Raw genomic sequence first — 26,420 nt, 5'->3', positions numbered from 1 at the left:
AAGATCCTAGTCTTTCCCACTTTCCACCCACCACATCCCTTTACTACCTTGCCTCCTGTTAAATCTGTGCAACGTTTTAACTGTTTGTCCGCTCCTCTCACACACACACACACTGTCCTCCCTCTCCCCCTTGGCTTGTACCTGGTACGATTCGATGTCGGCGTTCAAGCTCCGAAGGTTAGTGGTGTAAAACGCGCTTTCGTTCACATCCCAGAAGAAAAGATCACTATCGACGCAGAAGACGAGGTTTTTAACCGGATCATCCGAGCGCCTATCACTCCTTTTGAGCCGGTCCAACAGGGGATGATTGAGTAACTCCCCCCACCACCGCTCACAGCCATCCGCCATCTTCCTCAGGACCGCCTGGAAGTGCGTCACTATAACAAGCAGCCAATGGCAACCGAGCAGAACCGTCCACGTGACCCGACATCCGGGATACTGCGCCTGCGCGGTGGCGGGCGTCATGGTGACGGCCGACGGTTGAAACTCCAACTCCAACTGCGACCCTGACTCCGGGCGGGAAGCGTTGACTGTTGGCTTTGGGAAGAAGATGGAAGCGGATTCCCGACATAGAGTTCTGTATAAAACCCGACCTGCCCCCTGGAAGGAGGTGTACCGGAAGGTGAGCGAGTTGGCTCCGGAGGAGGCCATTAGGGCTCTCTCCGCCATTCAGTAAGATCGAGGCTGACCCGACCGCGGCCTTCGCTCCACTGGCCACTGTCCACCTTAACCCGGAATCTCGGATCTGACCGTCTCAGCCCCGTGAATATCTCCATTGATTTGCCTCTTTTCTGGGGATGAGTTCAAACGCTAATGATCCTCAGAGAAGTGTCACCGAACTATTCTGGTGCTCGAGGAGGCCATTCGGCTTGTATCGACTGTGGAGAAAGTGAGGTCTGCAGATGCTGGAGATCAGAGATGGAAATGTGTTGCTGGAAAAGCGCAGCAGGTCAGGCAGCATCCAGGGAACAGGAGAATCGACGTTTCGGACATAAGCCCTTCTTCAGGAATTGTATCGACTCTGTGTCAGGCTTTTGCCCGAAGCGTCGATTTTGCCTGTCCTCGGATTTTGCCTGTCCTCGGATTTTGCCTGAATTGCTGTGCTCTTCCAGCACCACTAATCCAAAATCTGTGTCAGTCTCCTGCTTACCCCCCCCCCCCCCATTCCTGAACGTCATTACTACCCAAATCCAACGCCTCAATTGAACATGCGTCCAGTGTATTTCCAGACAGTGCATTTTACACCATAACTTACTCATCGTATAAAAATGTTTTTTTCTCACATCACTCTTCCTTCATTTGCACATCGCTTTTAAATAAATTTCTCCTTATCTGCATCTTAAACCAGAGCCATTTTAGTTTTAAACTCTGCTCTGGCCAGATCACCTCTCAATGTTTTAAATTACAAGTGAGACAATCCCAGTCTAGTTATGCTTTGTATATGTCAATCCCTTCAACACAGCAATTAACCAAGTTACCTTTCTGTGAAATGCTTCCAATGTAAGTACATCAATATTCAAGGAGGCTAAAATTGTACGCAGCACTTGAGGTGCAGTTCAGATGTGTGCGCTGATGACCCCCAGCTTTATGTCACCTATCTTTGAACCAATGTTACCATAAAGCTGCAAGTGTGCACATAAACCCCTTTTGCAACATAGACTTCTGTTTCCAGAATCTTCTGAGATGCTTGAAAAGAAAAAAAAGGAACGCTGCTCTCAACACTTCTGTCTGTAAGTTGGGTAATTGCTCAACAGAAATCCAGTGCAGGTAAAGCAAAAATTGCCTGCAATTGAATATTGGGAAGACTGAAGCCATTTAATAGGATTCCACCACAGATGACGACTATAACTACTACTTCATCTCTCACCAGGCACTTGAGTCATCCAGACTTTTTAAAGCCTCAATTTCATATTTAGCCATGATGTGAGCTTTGAGTTTGATTTTTTTGTTGTCACGTGTACTGAGATACAGTGAAAAGTATTTTGCATGCTGTACAGGCAGATCGTAACATACAAAGTGCAACAGAGTAATAGAACAGAGTGCAGAATATAGCGTAGAGAAGTTGCAGAGAGAGAGAGCTCAACATTAACATTTGAGAGGTCTGTTTAAAAGGCGGATAACAGTGGGGAAGAAGCTGTTCTTGAATCTGTTCATATATGTATTCAAACTTTTATGTCATCTGCCCAATGGAAGAGGGTGGAAGAGAGTATAATTGTGATGACAGAGGTCTTTGATTATGTTGGCTGTTTTCCTGAGACTGGCAAGTATTGATGGAATCAGTGGATGGCAGGTGTGTTTGCGTGATGGACTGGGCTATGTTCATGACTCTCTAGTGTCTTGCAGTCTTGGGAAGATCAGTTGCCATTCCACACTGTGATGCATTCAGATAGAATGCTTTCTATGGTGCATTTATAAAAATTGGTAAGATTCTTTGTGGACATGCCAGATTTCATTAGCCTCCTGAGGAAGTAGAGATGTTGTTGTGCTTTCTTGACCATCGTGTCAATGTGGGCAGACTTGGACAGATGACTCCTAGAAACATGACACTCTCGACCATCTCCATCTCAGCACTATTGAAATCAATGGCTAACTCTTTCATTTTGCTGAAGTTAATAGAAAGATTGTTGTCTTTGCACCATGCCGCTAAGCACTCAATCTCTTTCCTGTATTCTGTCTCATTGTTGTTCGAGATCTGACTGACGATGGTGGTGTTGTCAGCAAACTTGTAAATGGAGTTGGGGCAGAATTTGGCCTCACAGCCGTGAGTGCATAAGGAGTATAGTAGGGAGCTGAATACATGTCCTGCAAGGTAGTTATTGAAGAAAACTCTCGAGACTCAGACCTTGAGAAGTGATTAGTTTATTACATGATATATCATGGGTAATTTACCATCCTAACTGTGGCTCGGTGCTATTCTGAAGTACATCAGGTTACTACAGGATTATATAGAGAAAGCAGATAGGGGCTGATCGTTAATTACAGTTTGGTATGCTTACAAGTTGGTACTGAATTAAAGGTTAGTCATTAGGGTCAAGACTAAAGCACTATTATGCATTCCACAAGTGGACAGAACAAATGGTATCACCGTTTGTTCTATTTACACAGATTGCTGACACTAAGCAGAGATGTCCCTAATTAGCTGAATGACCGTGAAATGGCAATAACTCGTGAAGGAAGTGGGACTAATTGACAAGTCTATGTCCGCTTGACTGGTTCTACAGCCTGCACTGATGATTCATCAAAGTGGGAAAAACACTAACTTGACACCTTAGAAAGGTAAGGTCTACCTTTCACATTACCTCATAGTAAGGAATGCACAGCCAACAAAGTTCTGGGGACACAAAATGGTTTCTCAGCCAGATTAAGAAAATGTCTTCCAGGCAGACTATGTCAACTTTCCCCAACAGTGGCCTTCAAGATACGCAACAAAGCAGAATTGCCAGGCAGAAACTGTAACCGTGATCTTGGGTTCATGTCGCACTACATGTGACCCCACCATACTGTTTTGTAAAACTTCCTTACTGTCCTGTTTAACAGCATCACCTTGACAACTTTTTATGATCTCTCTAATTAGTTTGCACAGTTTTGGATTACTTGTTACTTTGGATAGACCCTCTGCATGCAACTCTTATACCCAACATGTTATTCCAGTCATTTGGTTTGTCTCCAGCGCCACCTTATTTTTAATTCTTTGTAATTATCTCTCTGCTTTAATTAATCAGATTTTAGGTCATCCTTCACATATTATTCAGCTGTTGACACTTTGCAGGCGATCAAGAGCATCAGAGCAGAGAGCTATAATTTGGCCTGTCAACACTCCACTTGCACCATTTGTATGATCTTTCCATCTCTCTGATTATAAAGTCTCTTTCTGGATGCTCTCTTGACTTCACCTGACGAAGAGTAGTGCTCTGAAAGCTTGTGATTTCAGATAAACCTGTTCAACTATAACTGGTGTCATGTAACTTTTGACTGCAGCCTTACGGGGCATTGATGTTGAGGATTATCATGGAGGACTTGTGATTCAGAGATGCCGGTGTTGGACTGGGGTGTACAAAGTTAAAAATCACACAACTCCAGGTTATAGTCCAATAGGTTTAATTGGAAGCACACTAGCTTTTGGAGCGACGCTCCTTCATCACAATCACCTGATGAAGGAGCGTCGCTCCGAAAGCTAGTGTGCTTCCAATTAAACCTGTTGGACTATAACCTGGTGTTGTGTGATTTTTATCATGGAGGAGGTATTGTCACCTATTCTGACAGATTGCACTCTATGGTCAGGAAGTCAAGGATCCAGTTACAGAGGGGGGTGCCAAGACCTAGGACTCAGAGTTTAGAGATGAGTTTGTTTGGAATTATGGTGTTGAAGGCAGAGCTGTAGTTATCCTGATGTTTGTCATAAATCACACTGTGACTAAAGTGCTTTTTTACCAGCTCGTGAATTCATATTTGTCTTTGTCCCTGCCTCAGCTGTTTGACTGATGAAGCCTTCATTAATGCCTTTTGGTACTTCCAGAACTGACAAGCACACACCTGGTTGGCTGCATTCTACTTTCTTGAAATTTGAGGTCTTCCAAACCTCTGCCTTTTACCAGTTGCTGTACACCCATCGTTTTTATGTTCACTGATCTACTCTGTCCTGTTGTCTGCACTATTGCTCCCCACCTCTGTTATGGTGCCCTTCCCTTTCTGTAATTTCCTTTAGTCCCAATTGTCTGAGATATTTGCACTCCTAAAACTCAAGCCTCTTCATAACCTGTGCTCTCATCAATCATAAAGTACCGAAGAGGCCTATCAGCTCATTTTATCTGCACCAACAAAGAAACACTAAATCTACACTAGTCCAGTTTCCGGCACAGAATCCATAGCCTTGAATGTTATGACATTTCAAGTGCTCGTCCATGTCATTTTTAAAGGTCGTGAGACTTCCTGCTTCACCTATCCTCCCAGGCATTGCACTGCAGATTTCCTCCATCCTTTGGTGAAAAACATTTTCCTCAAATCCCCTCTAAACTTCCTACCTTTCCAGCTCGGCGAACAGAACCACAACAACGAGCACCCGAGCTACAAATCTTCCCACAAACTTTGAATTCCTGCCTTTCACCTTAAAATATGCCCCCTTGTTCTTGACCTTTCATCTGACATGAACAGCTGATTTCTATCAACCCTTTCCATATGCCTCATGATCTTCGTCCCCTAAATCAAGTCCCCTCTTGGCCTTCTCTGCTGTAAAGAAAACAAATTAACCTTCTCCACTCTCTCTTTCTAGCTAAACTGCTCTATCCCAGGAAACATCCTGGTGAATCTCATTTGCACCCCTGTCCGTTGCAATCATATCCTTTTATAGTGCAGTGACTAGAACTGCACACAATACTCCATCAATAGCCTAAGCAAAGTCCTACTCAATCTCTCTCCTGTTATAGTCTATGCCACGACTGATGAAGACAAGTAGGAGAAAGTGAAGACTGCAGATGCTGGAAATCAGTGCCCTGTATGCTGCCATATCCAACCTAGTAACCTGTCCTGCCACTTTAGGGATCTGTGGGCAAGCAGCCCAATATTTTTCAATTACTTCTGAGTTTCCTAGTATATATTCACTCATGGGACGTGCGCATCACTGGCTGCCCAGGATTTATTACCCATCCCGATTTGCCCTTGAGAAGGCATTGGTAACAGCTGCAACCCACATGCTGAGGTTCACCACAATGCCCTTAGGGAGAAAGTTCCAGATGTTGACCCAGTGACAGTGAAGGAATGGCAATATATTTCCAGGTCAGAATGGTGAGTGGCTTGGAGGGGAATTTACAAATGGTGATGTGCCCATGTATCTGCTATCCTTGACCTTCCAGATGGAAGTAGTTGTGGATTTGGAAGGCGCTGTCTTAAGGAGCTTTGGTGAATTTCTGCACTGCAATTTGTAGATGGCACACACTGCTCTTACTGAGCATCAGTGGTGAAAGGAATGGATGTGATGCCAGTGGGCTGCTTTATCCTGGATGGTATCAAACTTTTTGAGTGTTATTGGAGCTGCACCCATCCAGGTAAGTGGGGAATATTCCATCACACTCCTCACCTGTGCTTTGTAGATGGTGGAGAGGTTTTGGATAGTCAGGAGCTGAATAATTCACCGCAACATTCCTTGCTGCTGACCTGCCTTTATAACCACAGGGTTTATACAATGAGTCCAATTGAATTTCTGGTCAATGGTAGCCCTCAGAATGTTGATAGTGAGGATTCAATGATGATAACATCATTGAACATCAACAGGTAAATTAATTCTTATTGGAGATAATGGTAATTGCCTGGCATTTGTGTGGCGCCAATGTGACTTGTCACTTGTCAGTCCAAGTCTGGATATTGTCCGTGTCTTATTGCATTTGAACATGGACTGTTTCAGTATATGAGATGTTGTGAATGATGCTGAATATAGTGCAACAATTGATGAACATCCCCATTTCTGAATTTATGTTGGGGGGAAAGTCATTGATGAAGCAGCTGAAGATCATTGGGCTAAGGACACCACCCTGAGGAACTCCAGTAGAGAGATCCTGGAGCTGAGATGAGTGACCTCCAACAACCACGACCATCTTCCTACCTGCCATGCATGACTCCAACTGGCAGAGAGCTTGTCCCCTGAATCCAGTTGTGCTTGGGCTCCTTGTTTCCACATTTCATCAAATGATGTGTTGGTGTCAAGGGCTATCATTCTTAACTTCACCTTTGAAATTCAAGCTCTTCTTTCCATGTTTGAAAGAAGGCTGTAATGAGGTCAGGAGCTGAGTGATCCTGGTGAAACCTGAACTGGGCATCACTAAGCACATTATTATTGGCTTTCATAGAAAGGATATTCAACAGCAGGGAAATGTTGCCACAGTTATACAGGGCTTCGGTGCTTTTTGTCCCCTTATCTGTGGGACGGTTTTCTTGCTTAAGCAAAATGCAGTGAAGGTTTACCAGAGTGAATCTTGGGATACCAAGATTAATGTATGATGAATGGTTGAATCTGTTAGAATTATATTCGCTGGACTTCAGAAGAATGAGGGGAAGATGTCATAAAAGCTATAAAGTTCTAACAAGACTATACACGATAGATGTAGTAAAGCTGGTCTTAATGACAGGGATTCCAGATTCACGAATAACACTCTAAGGACATGTTGTAAACCATTTAGACTAATATGAATTTTTTTTTTAACCCAGATAGTTATGAGCCTGTGAAATTCACTACCACAGGAAGCAGTTGAGAAAACATTGTATGATTTCAAGGAGTTGAATGTAGCATTTGGGGCTAAAGGGATCAAATTATTTGGCAAAAAGAGGAACAATTAGATGATTAGCCATGATCATTATGAATGGCGAAGCAGGCTCAAGTGACAAATGGTCCACTCCTCCTATTTTCTATGTCACTATGTTTTTCTCTATTTCTCAATCATTGATGTTCAACTCACTGGTCTGTACTTCACGAGTTTATTTTTACCACCCCTTCTTGAAAAGTGGAACCACATTAGCTGTGCTCCAATCCTCTCGCACCTCCTTTGTGGCCAGAGAAAAATTCAAAATTTGGGTCAGACCCCCTGTAATTTCCTTCCTTGTTTCCCACAACAGCCTGAGATACAAACTCATCTGAACCTGGGATTAGTCCATTCATAAGCCTGCCGAAACCTCTAATACCTCCTCACTCTCTCTGTAAAACTGCTCAAGAACCTCACTGACCCTCTTCATGACTTCATCCTCCTCTTCCAAAGTAAAGACTGGTGTCAAGTACTTATTTAACACTCTACCAACATCCTTTCAGCGAATTCCCTCCTTGGTCCCTAATGGATCTAATTCTTTGCCTGGTTATCCTCTTCCCCTTGACATACTTAGAGAATATCTTGGGATTCTTCCTAATATTATCCACCAGTGTTTTTCTCCTGCCTCTTCTGTCCTAATTGCCTTCTGAACTAGCCCCCCCCCACACTTTTTGTATTCCATGAGGGCTGAATTGCTCCCTTCACTGAAGGCCTTACTTTTCCTTTTTTTTAGATTAGATTACTTAGATTAGATTAGATTACTTACAGTGTGGAAACAGGCCCTTCGGCCCAACAAGTCCACACCGACCCGCTGAAGCGTAACCCACCCAGACCCATTCCCCTACATTTACCCCTGCACCTAACACTACGGGCCAATTCACCTGTGGGAGGAAACCGGAGCACCCGGAGGAAACCCACGCAGACACGGGGAGAATGTGCAAACTCCACACAGTCAGTCGCCTGAGGCAGGAATTGAACCCGGGTCTCTGGCGCTGTGAGGCAGCAGTGCTAACCACTGTGCCACCGTGCCGCCCACATACATTCCTTCTTATCCATTCCTGATAACCAAGTTTCTACAGACTTGTTGCCTCTACACTTCACTCTGTAAAATGTCTTGGATCTGTAATCCTGGAAATTCTCCCCAGCATTCCATTGTAAATTTACCTAGAAGTAGCTCTTCCCAGACTACTTTGGCCAGATTGTGCCTTATTTTAATAAAATCTGCTGTCCCCATTTCCAAAACAATTTTTTTGCAGACCACCTTTGTCCTTTACCACAACATGCTTAAAAGGCAGTGTTGTGCTTGCTGTCACTAAAATGCTCTCTCATTGCTACCTCATACACTTGTCTGCTTTGTTCCCCAGAGTTAGGTCCAACACTGCATTGTCCCTTGTTGGATCTTTCCTATATGTTGATATTAGAAAACTCTCCTGAATATATATATATTTTTTTAAATTTGTTCCCGCTATACCATTCACACTATGACTATTGCAGTTAGTGCTGAGGGATGTTGAAATCCCCTAATATAATTACTCTACTATGGTTTTTACATATGTCAGTAAATTATCAACATATGTGCTCCTCTATTGCCTTTTTGGGGTCTGTAATAAACTCGTGGCAGTATGATTGCTTGATCAATGATCTTTGATTATTGCAAATTTTGTTTATCAACTGAGGCAGTGATGGACTACTGTAAGTATCTTCTGTATTTCTAAACAAAGATATAGGGAGAAGTCAACTTCAATTGCTATCCAGCTATTCCTGTGAAAGTGTGTGAGAATATTGTGCCAGGCTTGACTATCACACCAACTGTAATTGATCAGCTGCTGGAAAGGCATCATTAAAGCAATTACGCAGAATTTTATAGTCAGCACAGAAACAGGCCATTCAGCCTAATAAGTCAACATCAGTCTTCCACAGAAGTCTCCTCCCACCTTAGTTAATCTCACTCTAACATATCCTTATTTCCCATTCTCCTTCAGTGTCCTCAAATGCACCCATACTATTTGATGTGGCAGTAAGTTCCATATTTTCATCCACTCTGATTTAAAAAGGCTTCTGAAATATATATTGAATTTGTTTTTATTTATGCCCTTTTGGACAGTAAATAAGTCAATGTTTGTACTTCATGCATAAAATTTGGAAAAGTATATTCTAGAGCATTTCGATGGTAATAAAATTCAATTTGGGCCAATACAGCATGTTCCATTGTTAGGTATCTCAACAAAATTGTAGTGTTATTGATATGTAGATTCTATCTAAGGCACAGAACCCAAAGAAAAAGCATTTCATATTTAAATTTATATCAACGCAGTAGAATTTTATTTTCCTCTTTGCAACATGTTCTGCCTCAGGTTGCCTCTCTCTCTCTCTCTCTCTCTCACACGCGCACACACACTACACTGCTGAACTTCTTTGTGATCTTAAAAAACCTCTGTCAAATCACTTCTGCCTTCCTTAAAGACAGAAGAGCCACAGGCAATTCAATCATCTCTTGCAGTTTCACTCTCTTTGCTCTCATAGCATTCATGAAGATCATCTTTGTACTCTTATCACTACTTCTATATCTGTTTTGTAATATAGCAACCAGAACTGCAAACTATTGCCTTAATTTTATTAAGGTTTACCTGAGTAGTGATCCAATGATTGAAGTATCAGTTGTTATGGACCAGACCAAACCCCCTTCAAATATACCAAGGAGATAGCCAGAGCCTAACGTTTTCTTATTTAAAGGCAAGTGTAAAGTGAAATTCTATTGGTTACACCACTTGCTTGGCTTTAAGCAAAACCTACTTTATTCTTACCTTATAGTTAAAATACAAACAAAAAAAAGAAGACCTGACATAACTTTAACTCTATTGGAAAGCTTCTTCTCACAATTCTGGCAGCAGAAAGCTTTTAGCTGTAACATAAAGAGGAATAATAGCTTCCATATCCAGCTTCAAAACCCCAGCAACTGCTGAAAGTTACACTAAAACCCCAGTCCTGTAGGAGCCTGACTCCACCCATTGATGCTTCTTTTGTTGTTCCAGTATACATATTGAAACATTTCAAAAGGCTTAAATTGATCTGATAAAAATGTCAATACTGCCATTGGATTGATGCATCAACCAAGCTCTCATTACCTGTTCAATACAGGTGGAATCCACCAGCTGTTGTTGTAGTCCCCATTACAGTGGGAAGCCTCCTGCATTAATAGGATCATGGGTAGGAACGGGTGTTACGAGTGGTAAAAGCCAAAACTGAAGAAGTGGTTGAGAGAATCTCTCTGTAATAACATGTAAATTTTGAACTGTGCAGTGAGGTGCAATGCCTTTCATTTTACAGAATGTGGTTAAGTAGGAAATTCTCCTGTTTTTGTTTTAAATATTTGTTTAATTTTAATTCATTTGCAAATAGGCATTAGGTTATATCTCTCCAAATAAATTGCAGATATGTTATTATCACTCTAAATAAGAAATATTTATGATGTACAATGACTTTCATTCCTTATGTTTTTTTTCTCACCAGAGATGTGTAGAAAGATTGAAGAATAGCAGAGCAAAGCTGTTGGACAGGTACAGGCATGTGAATCAAAATTCCAACTGCAGCCTGAATGGATCCTTCCTAGTTCAAGAGGTGATGGATGAAGAATGGAGAGCCCTGAAAGCCCAAGATGGTGATTTCCAATCGTTGTGGAAGAAGGGAAGTTTAGCAGAGGTTTGTCAGTCTCAAAACCCTTCTATGATTGGTTCTAATTCCATTTTTGAACTTCGTATGCTTTGAAGCAAATACTAAAATATAAGGATGGCATCTCCTTTAAAATAATATGGTGAGGAGAGCATATGAACAACTCCAATTCTTGTGTGTTAAGCATTGTACAATGTAATGGCATATCTATACAGCAATTTGAGAAAGTGATTCATCAAACTGCAAGGGCAGTTGGGGATGGGCAATAAGTGATGCTCACAAGCAACAAAAGAATACATTTTAAATTATGTATTTTGAGGCTATCGTCCTTTTGAAAGGAGCAAACTGAGTACACTTGTCCGAAGCAGATATTTTGAGAAGTTATAAATAATGGCAAAGTCCTGATGTATATTAGTTGAATCTATAAAGTGTAATTTAGATTAGATTAGATTACATTACAGTGTGGAAACAGGCCCTTCGGCCCAACAAGTCCACACCGACCCGCCGAAACGCAACCCACCCATACCCCTACATTTACCCCTTACCTAACACTACGGGCAATTTAGCATGGCCAATTCACCTGACCTGCACATCTTTGGACTGTGGGAGGAAACCGGAGCACCCGGAGGAAACCCACGCAGACACGGGGAGAACATGCAAACTCCACACAGTCAGTCGCCTGAGGCGGGAATTGAACCCGGGTCTCTGGCGCTGTGAGGCAGCAGTGCTAACCACTGTGCCACCGTGCCGCCCACGTAATATTCAATTTGACAGAAGATCTTCTGCAATAATTGGACATTTTAGAAATTATGTTTCTAAGGTAGTTATTTTGCAGTGCAGGGCATTTCATTAAACTGTATCGTTGGATGTGTGATTATGGTCTTGTTCAAGAATGTACTTGTAATGTTTTGAAGAGAAGTCATTTCATAAAAAAAATTGTCTTATTTATATTGACTCTAATTCAAAGTTTGGGGTAGAATATACATAAATATATTCAATGGTAATAAGTGGAGTTTGCTTTGATATATACGGATGTCTGTACCTTGAAACTGAGCCTAAAAGAACCTGTTACCAATGTCCTGAAATTTGAGTGAACTACCCTGAGAACCAATTACTGCTGGGACTGTTGACTGTGATTATCCAAGTGTTGGTCTCATTGAACTGTTAATAACCATACTCTGTAATTGAATTGTTGCAGGGAAAGGATTAGTAGTTTTCTGATCACCCAAGTAATTTTTAAATACTGAAGTCTTTAAACTCTGATCGTGTTTCACATGGTAGCCTATGGCCTCTGATGGGACGTGATTTTTTTTTTATCTTGCATTGGAACTTTGATTTTGTAAAATAACATGTGGTAATAAGACTTTTTATCTTTTTTCTTGACAGGATATATTTTATAACTTGGTCGTTGATAAGGCAATGTCTATACAGCAATGTCTATACGTTGATATACGTTGATATATCTGTAATGTTACCAAATTCCCTGACATCCTTGTCATTAGACATTTCAATATCCACATTTATAATGGAAGCATTGTGAAGCTTATCACACTGTTAAATCTTCCTGTAATGATTAGGTGGAATATGCATATTGCTTTCACAATTACAGATTATAAACAATCCTCTTATAATTCAGCATCTTTATAGTTCCAACTAATTTTGGCAATGTAGAAACAGCAGGAAGCAGTCCACCTTATTGTTTTTGTCCTTGACAATTCCTTTGCATTTTAATGCTCATTGTCTGCCCTCCTTAGCCCTTACTACTTCCCTTTGTTGAAAATGCCTGGACTGATTCTGAAGCCAACATCTTCTGTGGCAGCGTGCTCCATGCTCTTTCAGCCCTTTCATGTAAGAAATTAACCAGTGTGAATTTAACTTCACAATAACCTCTCGTTTTATTTAATCAGATTTCTGAAGCATTACCTTATTAGAAGTGGACCTTTGGAGTCCTGTTTACTTGGTTTGATTTGTCTCCCAGGTTCTGAATACACTGGAGGATATAAATGAATTGGCAGAATTTGAGGAAATTCAACAAGAGCTCCTCAGCGAAGGTAAATATCCCTACGAGCTATACCTTCTCAGTATACATCATAGAAAACTGGCATAAGTATTATAATGTCTTCATTTCTATCCTCCAAATGGGTTTGGGATGAAGAAAAGCTGACTCAGTTTGTCTTTGTACTCTGACATGAAGTTGACATCATCATGTATAATGCATTTTTTTATCCACCTGTTTGCTGAATGTGTTCAATATACCAAATATAATAGAAGCATAATCCTTATTTCAGTCTGTTCTCTTCTAAGCACATAAGGGAATCCTCACCACCCCTTCTTGTTAGGTTCTTTTCCCAAGGTTTCGCGCACACCAACTTCTGCAAACAGTGAAAGTTTATTAAAGCTTATTCAAGCTAGGTGACCCCTTTGACCCTCTTCACAGGAATGCGAAGTCGAGTCAAAGAGGCCCTGAACAAAGAAAACACATCCCCTTTATACAGGTCAGTTGGCCATGCTCGCAGATACTCTGGCCACTCCCTCACAGTCACATGCCACTCAAGACAACCCCCAAAACCACATGTTACCCCAGGTACAATGGGAGGATGAGATGATCCTCTGAGATAATGTAAATATAAATTCCTAGGGAATCGTTATGCAAACAATTTTCTGACTCACTGATTCCCCAAGACAATGTAAGTGTGATATGTCCTAGCTTTGGGGGATGGCTATGAAAGCATTTCTCAATGGAAGGCACTGAATGATAATTTAATTTGATAATAGTAGGGGAGTAGTAGCAAATGACTGTCTAAATGGAGTAGGAGTCATCTGCACCACCCACTTCTAGAATGTTCAGTCAGTGCAGTTTAATATTACATTAATGTCCAGAGATATATTCCAATTTAATCGTTTAACATTACACTCTCTACTGCTTGATATATTCTAATCCTTTTTCATTTCTCATAAAATTTATATTGGTGTGATCAGTGCCTTTTAAATTACCTAAATAACTGTTCAATTAAAGTTGTTTTAAACAGTTACATGATATACATTTTTGGAAATATTGAAATAGCTCAATACTTGAATCTGAATGTACACAAATAAACAGTTCTAAAGTTTGGAAACAATACAAATATGCTGAACAGCTGTGTTGCAAAGGAATCAATGTGACAACTCAGCCAATAAAATATTATTGATGAAACATACAAAAACAGAAATTGCTGGACAAACTCAGCAGTTCTGACAGCATCTGTTGGGAGAAAACAGAAGTAACATTTCAAATCCAGTGACCCTTCTTCACAGTTAGAAACAACGAGGAAAAGTTGGTACTCCTCCTGATAATGGAGTGTGTAGATGGTGGAGCAAAAAGAGGGAGTGGATGTTGGAGACGTAGTCCAGAGAGAGAGAAAGAACGGATAGACTGAGAAAGGAACTGTTGAGAGTAAGTCAGGAAAGAAGAGAAGCTATATAAGTAATAATGAGGCAGTGAGTAGTTAATAATGGGTTGGTAGTGCTGAAAGCAACACATATCATGGTGGGGATTGTAGGGGTAGATAAAAGCCAAAGAACAAAATGTTTGTGTTCTGAAATTGTTAAAATGTGATGAACCTGATAATCAGATGATGTTACTTTGAACAAGTAGTCACAAACAAGCTCTTTCTTGGTTACATTATTACCAGCTTCACAATTTCCCAGTGTCAACTTCTGTTAAGTAAGGCTAAACTACCATGAGAAATTGGAAATTTCTCTTTGACTTGGTCTGCTCATATCCTTGTCTCACTGGTTTTAAGTCTGGAGTTGCTTATATTGTGCAGATGGGAGGGAAAATGTTGCTATAAGAGCTGACAATGTGATTCCTGCAGCTAATTCAAAGTCAAGTCAGCAATGAAAAGAACAGTGTTCAGTGGTGATGGCCTGATTCATACCTGTTTTGATGATGTTGCTCCTTCAACAAGGTTATGTTGTCTTTGGGTTTTTTTTCCAGAGGGGCCGTAAAGTCAGAGGTCCTGATATGTCTGAGTATATCTACTTGTGAATGCTTTTAAGTCTCTCTTTTAAAACACTTGTACAACGAAAGGGGAGTGGCCAGTTCTCCCAGTTCAATGTTTGTTTTGATTTGATTTTAGCAAGTGTTTGAGGGTGCTGGTCCAAGAAACAGCTCCATGCTGATCCTCTCGCTCTCTCTGACATCTCTTCTGTAAGCACCTGTGTTTGATTTTACCTTTTTTTTGCCATGGGGTCATTTATGGGGATGTTGGAAGTATTTGGAACAGCATCATTAAGTTGCAATAGAGTCAAGTGGGTTTTCAAATAATTACGTTACTCTAAATTTGGTTTTCTTTTGTTTGTGTGTAAATAGATTCTGTTTTGTTTAAAACTGAGTGGTTGGGCAAACTGCATTGCTTCTGTAATATCCATGTTACACCTGCTTAAAACAATTAGAAAAGTTAGGATCTGGGCTACCTTCTTGAAATGTTTTGATGGGCTCTGGCCTGGTCCATAACATTTTAAACATCAATGCAGCAAAATGTGGACTTAACAGTTAACATAGGCTTCACCAGATGGAAAATCAATAAGATATTGACCATTTCAGCTCGTTATTGCTGATGAACTAGGATAAATGTGCTTGGAAAAGAAGGAAATAAACCTGGCATAATTGGCAGTGATTTTATTTTTGTAAGCATTGACCTGCTCTAATGTTTTGATGGTTTCAATACAGATATGCTTTGGCAAAGTCAAATAAAATGGATGGTGTATGAGAGAATTAAAATTTGAGCAAACAGAAGTAGCAGCAAGAGAACCTGAAGAAGCTAGTACCAATGTGGAAGAATAATTGAATTTCCAGGTTGTGAAATAAAATCTTGGCTGAAAGTTGTAAATTCTTTTTTACAATAAAGCCTTTGATTTAAGAAATAAATAAGAGCTTTTGAAGAATTTTCCTTCCAAGCAAGTTTTTGCAAAATAGATTTTCTTTTAGATATTCTTTTCAGTAATATATTATGTCTTCTCTACTTCTTGTAGAACAGGCCATTATTGAGGAGTATGAGGCCAGCTTACGTTTCGATGAAGCCTGTTTAAATGCCATGATTGATGGATTTGATGTTCCAGACAGGCTCATTTGTCCATTATGTAACAGGTGAATATGCTGAAATCGAGCTATGAAGTGCATTTCTAACGCTTTTCCTGATTTTCTTTAAAGCTATTTCTTTCAAGGGGGCAAGAGTACAGAGGAATGGAAGTTATGTTAAGAGTTATATCATGCTTTTATTAGACCCATTTGGAATCGCTGTGTCCAGCATGGAGTACTGTACATTAGGCAGGATATGCTGGCCCAGGAGGGGGTGAACACAGATGAACCAAAATGGTACAGGGGCTAAAACAATTGTTGCATAAACCAAGTTTTTATTCTCTCGGTTAACATGTTGAAGAATGATCAAATTGAATTGTTTAGATGATTAATAGAGATGATAAGGTGGATAATAGGAAAATTATTAACTTTGCTGGGAAAGCTGAGAACAGGATTTCCCAAAGTAGGAGTCTGAATCTCAGCTGGAGTTGAGACCTAAGATGCTTGGATACATGTTGGAACTGAGGCAGTAATGGCTACCATGGAGCTCTGATCAAGTTACAACAACCAAGCTTCCACTCTAAAAGACCTTCACATCTTCCTTTCTCGAATCTCAGGAGAAGTCACCACAATTTCCAAGCCTCATAATGAGGTCGCAGTGGAAAAAAACTTTGAGAGGCACTGACCTAGAACAAGGAGAGGCATAATTTGAAAATTAGGGCTAGACCACTCAGGGAATGTCAGAAAGCAGTTCTTCACAATGAAGATAATTGGAATCTGGAATTCTTCCATAACAAGCTATTGAGGCTGGGTGTCAATTAGAAATTCCAAAACAGGTTGATTTCTGTTTGGTAAAAATTATTGCACTGTACAGAATCAAGATTGGATCAAGGTGGGTGCAGATTGGCTGTGATCAAATTGAATGATGGAGCAGGCTTTGGGCTGAATGACCAAACTCCTATTTCTGTTTTCCGAAATTAATAGTTTTAAGATGTATAAATGATTTGCAGGAGAGGAACTGGAGAGAAAAGTAAATATGTTTTCTTTTAATGAGAGCTGTACAAGAGGTGCATTGCTAGTTTGAAGTTGTGCAACTTTAGAACACATTTAATTGAAATCTTTGAAATGACTAAGTGACTTGGCAGATCAGTGGTGCCCTGTTTTGACCTCCAGTCTTCATGCTCAATTGGTTTGCAAAAGCCTTTGAATTCCTTGATTGAACAGAAGAAAAATGACCCAGCATTCCAGCTCCTATGACTTGCTAAAACTGCACTGGGCTTGCTTATGATATTTCCTTCCAGTAAACCTTTAAACAAGCACTGTTGTGCATGGCAAATGATTACTTGAGCATTTGCCAGTGATTAAAACTGGAACTCACGTGTTAGCTTCACTTCCATCACACTGGAATTTATGTCCTGCTTACAATCTATGTATCATTTTAAGACTTAATTCTCGGTAAATTATTTGGGTAAGACTGTTCCTTAATTGAGCCCTCAATCCAAACTGAGTCTTCTCATTATTATGTAAGAACTTTAGTTGAACCCACGGATCAACTAGCAAATCCTTTGCACTGTATTTTGGCTTATAGTTACTGTTTGTTTTCCTGTACTTTGGGAAGCAAAAACAAAATCTCTTGACTATACGTTAAGGCTGAAACTGGCCAGATTTACTAAGTCAGCAAGTCGATAGGGATAAAACTATTCTTCTTATAAAAATAAATCCATCTCAAACTGTCCTGGACAAGGTTCCTAAAATTTTATTGTAAACTGCCAGTCTGATGGGATTAATATTGGTAAGTATTCTATGCATTACTAGTCCAAACCAGTAACATAACCATGGTTTGGAGGAGATATGCATGCCTCCCTGCTGGAGGTCTCTTGACTTGGAGTAGGCCTTTCGGCGTGTCTCAGTTCCCCTTTGGATTTTATTGGCCAAGTCTCTGGAGTGGAAAAATACCAAAGTAAAACAACTTAAACTGAGTGCTCCGGTTCAAATGCAGTTCTTTTCAAAACTAATGTGAACTGCAATTAAGACTTCTGCTTATTCTATTATCTTCCTTTTGCTTTTCTATAATTAGCCTTTGATTATGTTTGCTGAAAACAATAAGATCTGGGAGTGTGGGTTTCCATTTTGCAGTCAATGTATATTGGAGACACAAATACAAGATAATAAGATATAGACGTCAACGTGTGACTTTTGGTTCTTATCTGGAGGTGGGACCTGGCTTTACAAGGTAGTTTAGTGTGGAGCTGTACTCTATCATTAATTAAAGGGAGTAAGAGTGAGTAAATTGAAACTGGAAGTACTACAACATATTTGATGACCATGTACATTCACTATACTTAATGCTTCCCAGAATTATTTCAATAAAAACAGGAACAATCTAACAAAATGTACTTCTCTTTTGCAGGAACTACTTAAATGTGAACAGTAACTTTATAACGTGTCTATGTGGAATGTGCATTACTGCGAGGGTAAGTTTCTTGCATACAGGAATCTGACTCCCTTATTTTGTTCCTTTCATGAGATTGGTGATTGGGCACATAGTACTGAGTTTACAGTCCCTGACTGCATAGACTATTTTCAAAATTTATTCACAGGCATTGGTCGGCTGGCATTTATTGCTTAATTCTAATCACGCTTGAGAGTGTGGTGGTAATCTGCTGCCTTGAACTACTGTAGTACATCTGTTCCACGAACACATTTTGTGCTGTTTGCAAAGGGTTTTTAGGATTTTTACTACATGACCGTGAAGGAACGGTGACATAGTTCCAAGATAAGATGATGTATATTTTGGAGGGCAACCTCTAGGTGGTAATGTTCTGATGCATCTGCTGCCCTTGTCCTTCTAGGTTGTAGCAGTCACAGGTTTTTAAGGTGTTGTTAAAGATGTGTGGTGAGTTGCTGCAATGCATCTTTTACATAGCGCACACTGCTGCCAAAGTGCATCAGTTACAGGGGGAATGTACACTTAATGTCCTCAGTGGGGTATTGATAAGGTGGGCTGCTTTGTACGAGATGGTGTAAGGTTTCTTGAGTGTTGTTGGGCTCATACTCATCCAGACAAATGGAGAATATTCTGTCAGACTGTTGTTTTGTGCCAAGTAGACGGTAGATAGGCTTTGAGACAGAAGATTCAGAATTGCCTGTGTTTGACCTGTTCTTGTACCAGTATTATTTATATGTCTCCTCCAGTTCAGTTTATCATCAATGACAATGCCTAGAATGTTGATCATGGGGAATTCAGTGATGGTACTGCATTTGGATGCCAAGGACTGATGGTCTTATAGGAGATGGTCACGTCATTGCCTGGCACTTTTTGGTGGTACAGACTCAATGAGCCAAAGGGCCTCTTCTGTACAGTGTGATTTTATGATTCAATTTGTGGATGATGCATATCTTAATACAGATAAATTGGTTTAGTTCCTGCTAAATGAGAGCTGTGTTAGTCTAGTGTATCTTCAAACTATTGAAACGTTTGCGGTTTTTGCTCATTCACTTGCAGGAGGTGACCGTGCAGCAGTTTCGAGCTCTTCTGGAACATAGTGTCACAGAACATAACACTCTATGTGGCCACTGTCCCAGCTTCTGTCTGGTGAATGGTATGGAAGCAGAGCCCACGCTTCTCATGAGCTGTCAGGTATGTGTGAGAGTTTACGATACAACTTTGCTATAGTGATGTAACAGATCCTCAGCTTTAGGGGAAAAATTGGTTTTCAGCATGTGTTCCATCACAGCAGGAGTACTGTCTCTACTTTTATCAGGTTCTGCTATTTGGCACTTTTTATTAACTCGTTTAGTTACTTTATTTATTGCCTTGACATTGATTTTTGTTTTGTTCAGTAGATCATTTCTTTTTTCATACTTTCTTTGTTTAAATTCATATTTACATTGTGCCAAACCAGATCTCAGGCAGCTGCTGCAGGTTTCTTGCTGAAAGGGAATGAGAGGTAGACAAGCAGGAGGTTGGAAGAACACAGAAGGCCAGGCAGCATCAGGAGGTGGAAAAGTCAATGTTTTGGGTGTAACTCTCCTTCAGGACTGGAAGTGGATGTAAGGGAAGCTGCAGATAAAGGGGTTTGGAGGGTGAGCAGAGTGGTGAAGTGGGGATAGGTGAAGACAGATACACGGTACAACTTGGTTGGTCAATGACAGGAATGAATCCGGTAGTTGGCTGAGAGGAGTGGAGGTGAGGTGAGGGGAGGGGAGGGGCCAGGAAGGGAGTCTGGGGAAGGAAAGGGAGGGTATTTGAAGTTGGAGAACTTAATGTTGAGTCCCCTCGGTTTGTAGGCTGCCCAGGTGGAAGATGAGGTTTTGTTCTTCTAATTTGCAGTTTGGTTCATTGTGACAATGGAGGAGGCCAAAGATGGTCTTGTCGGAAAGGAAATGGGAAGGGGAATTAAAATGGGCGGTGATTGGGAGTTCCGGTCGGCCCCTGTGGGCCCAGCTAAGATACTCGGCGAACCATTCCCTAAGTTTACATTTGGTCACCCTGATGTAGAGAAGACCACATTGGGAGCACCTGATGCGATAAACTAGGTTAGAAGAGAGACAGGTGAACCTCTGTCTCATCTGGAAGGACTGTTTGGGGCCATGAATGGAAGTGAGGGGGGTGAAGTGCTGGTTACAGGGGAAGGTACCTGGGGATTCAGAGGGATTGGTGAGGAGAATGGCACAAACCAAGGACTGGTGAAGGGAACTGAGGGAAGTGGGAGAGGAAATAGCTAGGGCCTTAACAGATATCTTTACAGCATCCTTGAACACCGGTGAGGTCCCAGAGGACTGTAGAATTGCAAATATTGATGCCTTGTTTAAGAAGGGTAGCGGGAATCATCCAGGTAATTATAGACTGTGAGCCTGACATCAGTGGTAGGGGAGCTGCTGGAGAAGATACTGAAGGATAGGATCTATTCCCATTTGGGGAAAAATGAGCTTATCCATGATAGGCACATGGTTTTGTGGAGGGAAGATCATGTCTTACCATAGAATTCTTTGAGGAAGTGACAAAGTTGATTGATGAGGGAAGGGCTGTCATATACATGGACTTCAGTAAGGCATTTGAAAAGGTTCCCCATGGTAGGCAGTTGGAGAAAGTGAAGTTGCAAGGGGTCCAGGATGTACTAGCTAGATGGATAAAGAACTGGCTGGGTAATAGGAGACAGACAATAGTAGTGGAAGGCAGTTTCTCAAAATGGAGAACTGTGACCAGTGGTGATCCACAGGGATCCATGCTGGGACCACTGTTGTTAATGTTATACATAAATGATTTGGAGGAAGGTATGGGTGATCTGATCAGCAGGTTTGCAGATGACACTGCAATTGGTGGAGGAGCAGACAGTGAAGGGGACTACCAGAGAATGCAGTAGAATATAGATAGACTGGAGAGTTGGGCAGAGAAATGGCAGATGCAGTTCAATCCAGGCAAATGTGACGTGATGCATTTAGAAGATCTCGTTCTGGGGCGAACTATACAGTAAATGGAAAAGCCCAAGGGAAAATTGATGTAGAGAGAGATCTGGGTGTTCAGGTCCATTGTACCCTGTAGGTGGCAACGCAGGTTAGTAGCGTGGTCAAGAAGGTGTATGGCGTGCTTTCCTTCATCAGACATGGTATTAATGTACAATAGTTGGCAGGTCATGTTACAGTTGTATAGGACTTTGGTTTGGCCACATGTAGAAAACTGCGTACAGTTCTGGTCACCACATTACAAAAAGGATGTGGATGCTTTGGAGAGGGTGCAGAGGAGGTTCACCAGGATGTTGCCTGGTATGGAGGGTGCTAGCTATGAAAAGAGGTTGAATAGATTAGAATAACTTTCATTAGAAAGATGGATGTTAAAGGGGGACCTGATTGAGGTTTACAAATCATGAGAGGTATAGACAAGGTGGATAACGAGAAGCTTTTTCTCAGAATGGGGGACTTAATTACTCAGGGTCATGACTTCAAGGTAAGAGGGGGAAAAGTTTAAGGGAAATATGCATGGAAAGTTCTTTATGCAGAGGGTCGTGGGTGCCTGGCAGACCTTGCCAGTGGATGTGGTAGAGGCTGGCACGGTAGCATCATTTAAGATGTATCTAGACAGATACATGAATTGGCAGGGAGCAGAGGGATACAAATCCTTAGAAAATAGGTGATAGGTTTAGAAAGAGGATCTGGATTGGTGCAGGCTTGGAGGGCTAAAGGGTCTGTTCCTGTGCTGTAATTTTCTTTATTCTTTGGTCCTTGCAGAAGGCAGAGAGAGGTGGGATAGGGAAGATGTTCCTGGTGGTGGGGTCTAGTGTCTGAGTGCTTTCTGGAGGGCTGGCTCCAATAAAATGCAAAGTGTTGGTAACATTCAGCACATCTAGCATATGTGCAGAGAAAAATAGGTCATAGACACTCTTAGAACTAGTGCAGATTGTCGATCTGAAGTGTTTGTTTTCTCTCCGCAGTCGTTGTCTGGCCTTCTAGGTATTTCCAGCATTTTCTATTTGTATTTCAGATTTTCAGCATCTATTGTACTTTATCCTGTATGTGCCCATGCTGGACATTTGTAAGTGTGGTTCATTAAAAATTATGATGAAAACACACTTACCACTCAATTTAAAGTGTAATGTTTCTGTGACTATCTACTTGTTTGGATAAAAGTAACCTGTTATTATAGGCAAATCAGTTGGTACTGATTTATTAGCTGTATCTGCAGCTCCGCCTATCCCCACTTCCAGTCCTGAAGAAGGGTTATACCCCAAACATTGACTTCTCCACCTTTCTATTCTGCCTGGCTTACTGTGCTCTTCCAGTCTCCTGCTTGTCTACCTACTAGAGGTTTTGACATTCTTAAACACTAAAGTAAAATCAGGAGTCTTATATCTGTTGAATATACCTGTTACTTCAAGATATTCTCCTTTTATATGTAGGGTTGTTATCTGTGAGCACAAAGTCTTTGGTTGCTGCTGTCTGAAGATCCTGTGAAGTATAATTGAAGGAAAAAGGAGATTGCATAATATGAAGGACTAGGATGTGTATGATTGTCAGATGTGGTTGTGAAATGTGAGATAATGAAACCTGAATTTTCAATGGGCTTTACAAGTGGAGGCATAGAGGACAAATACCAAGTTTTGCTAAACCTATACAAAATCATTGAATGCTGATGTGACTAAAGTTCCCAATTCTGGGCACCTGAAGATTATGAGAGCGAGGTTTAAAGGTAAGAGTTATGTGGTCTCACTTTCAGAAGAGACATTTTTGATTACGTTAAAAATGTTACAACACCAGGTTATAGTCCAACCAGGTTTATTTGGAAGCACTAGATTTTGGAGCGCTGCTCCTTTATCAGGTGGTTGTGGAGAATAACCTGGTGTTGTATGATTTTTAACTTTGTACACCCCAGTCCAACACCAGTGTCTCCAAATTATTTTTGACTACAAGTGTAAGAATGACACTGACTCTCTTCTTTACCGTACCAAGTGCATATATTCCCAATTGGCAAGTTATAAAAATTATAAAATCAGCAATTGTCTTAAGTAATAGCAGTTTTCCTGTTCCTGTGGGGCAGGTGTTTTATGACATCTTTCTTGTGTACAGGTAAACTCTAAGCTGCCTTGTGGTCCAATTTTGATGAGGCTAAAAGGAATTTTCTTGAAAACATTGATGAAATTAGCATTTATTTAAGCAATTACCATTCCAGAAACGACACTTGACCTATAGACGTAATACTGGACCAACAATTAATCCTAGTCTAAATTAACCTGGAAGTCTGCAATTGAAGTTGTAATCTCTCTATGCCTTGAGAAATGTGAGTAACTCTCAATTGGCCTCTGAAGTGTCCTTGCAAACCACTCAGTTGTACGGAACTGCTACTGAAGAAATGAATGAAACTAGAGGGACCACTCAGCATTGGTCTAGTCAAAGTCAAATAGCAAATGGAAAAACTAGTCTTGCAAAGTTCCCCTTACCAACATCTGGGGGCAAGTGCCAGCATTGAGACAGCTCTCCAACACACCAGTTAAGCCACAGCCTGACATGGCCATACTCACAGAATCATACATTATAGACTGTTGTCTGTATGGATTGTTGTCCCAGATGTCACCATCCCTGTATAGGAACAGCCCAGCAGAAGTAACAGCATAGAGGTATACCGTCCGGGGGGTGGGGGTGGGGAGTTTACCCTGGAAGTCCTCAGCACTGACTGTGGAACCATAAAGTCTCATGGCATCAGGTCCAACACTGGCAAGGGAAGTTGCTGATTGCCTTTGGTTAATGAATTTGTGCTCATCCGTTTTGTACACCATTTGGAGAAAGCAATGAAGATAGCAAGGGCACAGATTATTCTCTGGGATTGAGAGTGGACTTCGATGTTCATCTCTAAGCATGGGTCAGCAGCACCTCTGCTGAACGAAATGCCAAGTCCTAAAGGGCATTGCTGTTTGACTGGTTCTGTGACAGATGGTGAGGGAGCTAACAAGAGGGAAAAACATACTTGACTTCATCCTTACCAACCAAACCGTCAGAGATGTGTCTGTCTATAACAGTATCGGTATGAGTGGTCACCGCACAGTGCTCATGGAGACCTTCACGTTGAGAATACCCTTCATTGTGTTGTGTGGAATGCTGATATTGTACTAAACAGGATAGACTTTGAATAGATCTAGCAATTCAAGACTGGATATCCACAAGGCACTGTGAGCATCATAAACAGAATTGTATTCAGCCACAATCTGCAACTAATGACTTGACATATCCCCACTCTACCATTACTATCAAGTCAGGGAACTATCCCTGGTCAATAGAAAAACACAGGAGGGCATGCCAGGAGCAGCACCAGGCATAACTAAAAGTGTAGTGTCAACTTGGTGAAGCTACAAAACAGGACAATGTACATGCCAAACATTGTAAGCAGCATGCAATAAACTGCCCTACATGATCCCATAACCAACTCAGATCTAAGCTCTACAGTCCTGCCACGTCAGTTGTGAATGGTGATAGATAAGTAAGCAACTCACTGAAGGGGAACGCCCCAAATATATCCTCACTGTCAATGAAGGGGGAGCCCAGTAGATCAGTGCAAAAGATGAGGCTGAAGCATTTTCATCCATTTTTACTGGAAGACCAGTGAATGATTCATCTCCATCTCTAGAAGTCCCCATCATCACAGATTCAAGTCTATAGTCAATTTGTTTCCCTCCACGTGATATCAAAGAATGGCTGAAGGTACCAGAAGTTGTAAAAACAATAGGTCCTGACATCTTTCTGGCAATAGTACTGAAGATTTGTGTTACAGAGCTTGCCACTCCTCTAGCTAAGCTGTTCCTGATAGCTACAAAATTAGCAACTTTGCAAAAATGTGGATTCTGTCCATAAAAAGCAGGACAACTCAAATCCAACCAATTAGCACCCTCTGTCTGTTCTCAATCATCAGCAAAGTGATGAATGGGGTGCTATCAAGCTGATCCTGCTCGGCAATAACCTGCTCACTACTGCTCAGTTTGGGTTCCATCAGGGTCCAAGCAGCTTCAGACCTCATTACAGCATTGCTTCAAAGAAGGACAAACGCTAAATATACGAAAGAGAGTGACTGCTCTTGAAATCAAGGCTGCATTTGACCAAGTATTGGCATCAAGAAGTCCAAGAAAAGCTTGAGTTAATGGGAATAAGAAGAAATTTCTCCATGAGCTAGGCCAAAGATAGATGATTGTGGATATTGGAGGCCAGTCATCTCTGCAAGAGTTCCTAGGGCCAATCATCTTCAGCTGCTTCAGCAATGGTCTTCCCTCCATTATAAGGTTAGAAGTGGGGATGCTTGCTGGTGTTTGCACAAGCCTTCGTTTTGCAATGCATTCAGGTGATGTGAGTGTCACTGGCTAGGTCAACATTTATTGCCCATCCCTAATTGCCATTGAGAAGCCAGTGGTATACTGCCTTCTTGAATGCTGCAGTCCATGTGGTGTAGGAACACCCACACTGCTGTTAGTGAGGGAGTTCTAGGATTTTATCTCTGATTGTGAATGAATGGCGATGCAGTTCCAAGTCAGGATGGTGAGTTCCCAAATCAATTTAGCAGAAATATGCAGTTCTCTTTTGCATAACTTCATAGAAGTGACACAAGTAAACATTTTTATATAATATTCTGATATTAAACATACTTCCTGAATGTCTTCAAATCTAACCCTTTCGCATGTATTTTGTATACTAACTTATTGTAATTTGTAATAAAGCATTTTCTTTCTCTTTCAGGCTTGTGATTATCTGTCAGTTATCGTGTAATTACCCAGACTCTTCCTGGATCTCGTCCAACAAATCAAAAAATTCAATTTCTCAGGGTTTAAATTGGCTGAATAAGAATAATCTGTGCTTTGTTATGCTACACCTTGTGCGTTCTGTATTCTACCTGTAATGTAATAAAGGTTTTTTTGTGTTTGTATTTA

General features: G+C 41.1%; 2 protein-coding genes across 3 annotated transcripts in view; one reads left to right on the top strand and one right to left on the bottom strand.

The window, feature by feature from the left end:
• Positions 1-488, bottom strand: part of nup88 (nucleoporin 88) — a 48,635-nt gene extending 48,147 nt beyond the window's left edge. Inside the window, exon 1 of the mRNA XM_043718836.1 lies at positions 142-488. Coding sequence (XP_043574771.1) covers positions 142-465 — 324 coding nt within the window. The 5' untranslated portion in view covers positions 466-488. The remainder of the gene's footprint in view (positions 1-141) is intronic.
• rpain (RPA interacting protein) lies at positions 474-26,420 on the top strand. 2 transcript variants are annotated; one of them, XM_043718838.1, is made up of 8 exons: positions 495-622; positions 3,106-3,276; positions 10,800-10,988; positions 12,937-13,009; positions 15,972-16,086; positions 18,428-18,491; positions 19,523-19,657; positions 26,230-26,420. In XM_043718838.1, exons 3-8 carry the CDS (start codon positions 10,911-10,913, stop codon positions 26,257-26,259), a joined length of 495 nt encoding a protein of 164 aa, XP_043574773.1. In that variant the 5' UTR covers positions 495-622; positions 3,106-3,276; positions 10,800-10,910; the 3' UTR covers positions 26,260-26,420. The 2 variants fall into 2 exon arrangements, with proteins under 2 accessions (XP_043574772.1, XP_043574773.1); XM_043718837.1 differs by lacking the exon at positions 3,106-3,276 and having other exon boundaries at positions 474-622.

Source organism: Chiloscyllium plagiosum, chromosome 28 (assembly GCF_004010195.1).
Source record: "Chiloscyllium plagiosum isolate BGI_BamShark_2017 chromosome 28, ASM401019v2, whole genome shotgun sequence".
NCBI lineage: Eukaryota > Metazoa > Chordata > Chondrichthyes > Orectolobiformes > Hemiscylliidae > Chiloscyllium > Chiloscyllium plagiosum.
This window is presented reverse-complemented; position numbering and strand designations above follow the sequence as displayed.

What these genes read in the sequence shown, in the direction of transcription:
- rpain (XM_043718837.1), top strand. Translation starts at nt 551, where the DNA reads ATGGAAGCGGATTCCCGACATAGAGTTCTGTATAAAACCCGACCTGCC. An exon ending in GGAAGGAGGTGTACCGGAAG is followed by an intron (nt 623 to 10,799) that starts GTGAGCGAGTTG and finishes TTTTCTCACCAG; the next exon opens with AGATGTGTAGAAAGATTGAA. An exon ending in CGCTTCTCATGAGCTGTCAG is followed by an intron (nt 19,658 to 26,229) that starts GTATGTGTGAGA and finishes TTTCTCTTTCAG; the next exon opens with GCTTGTGATTATCTGTCAGT.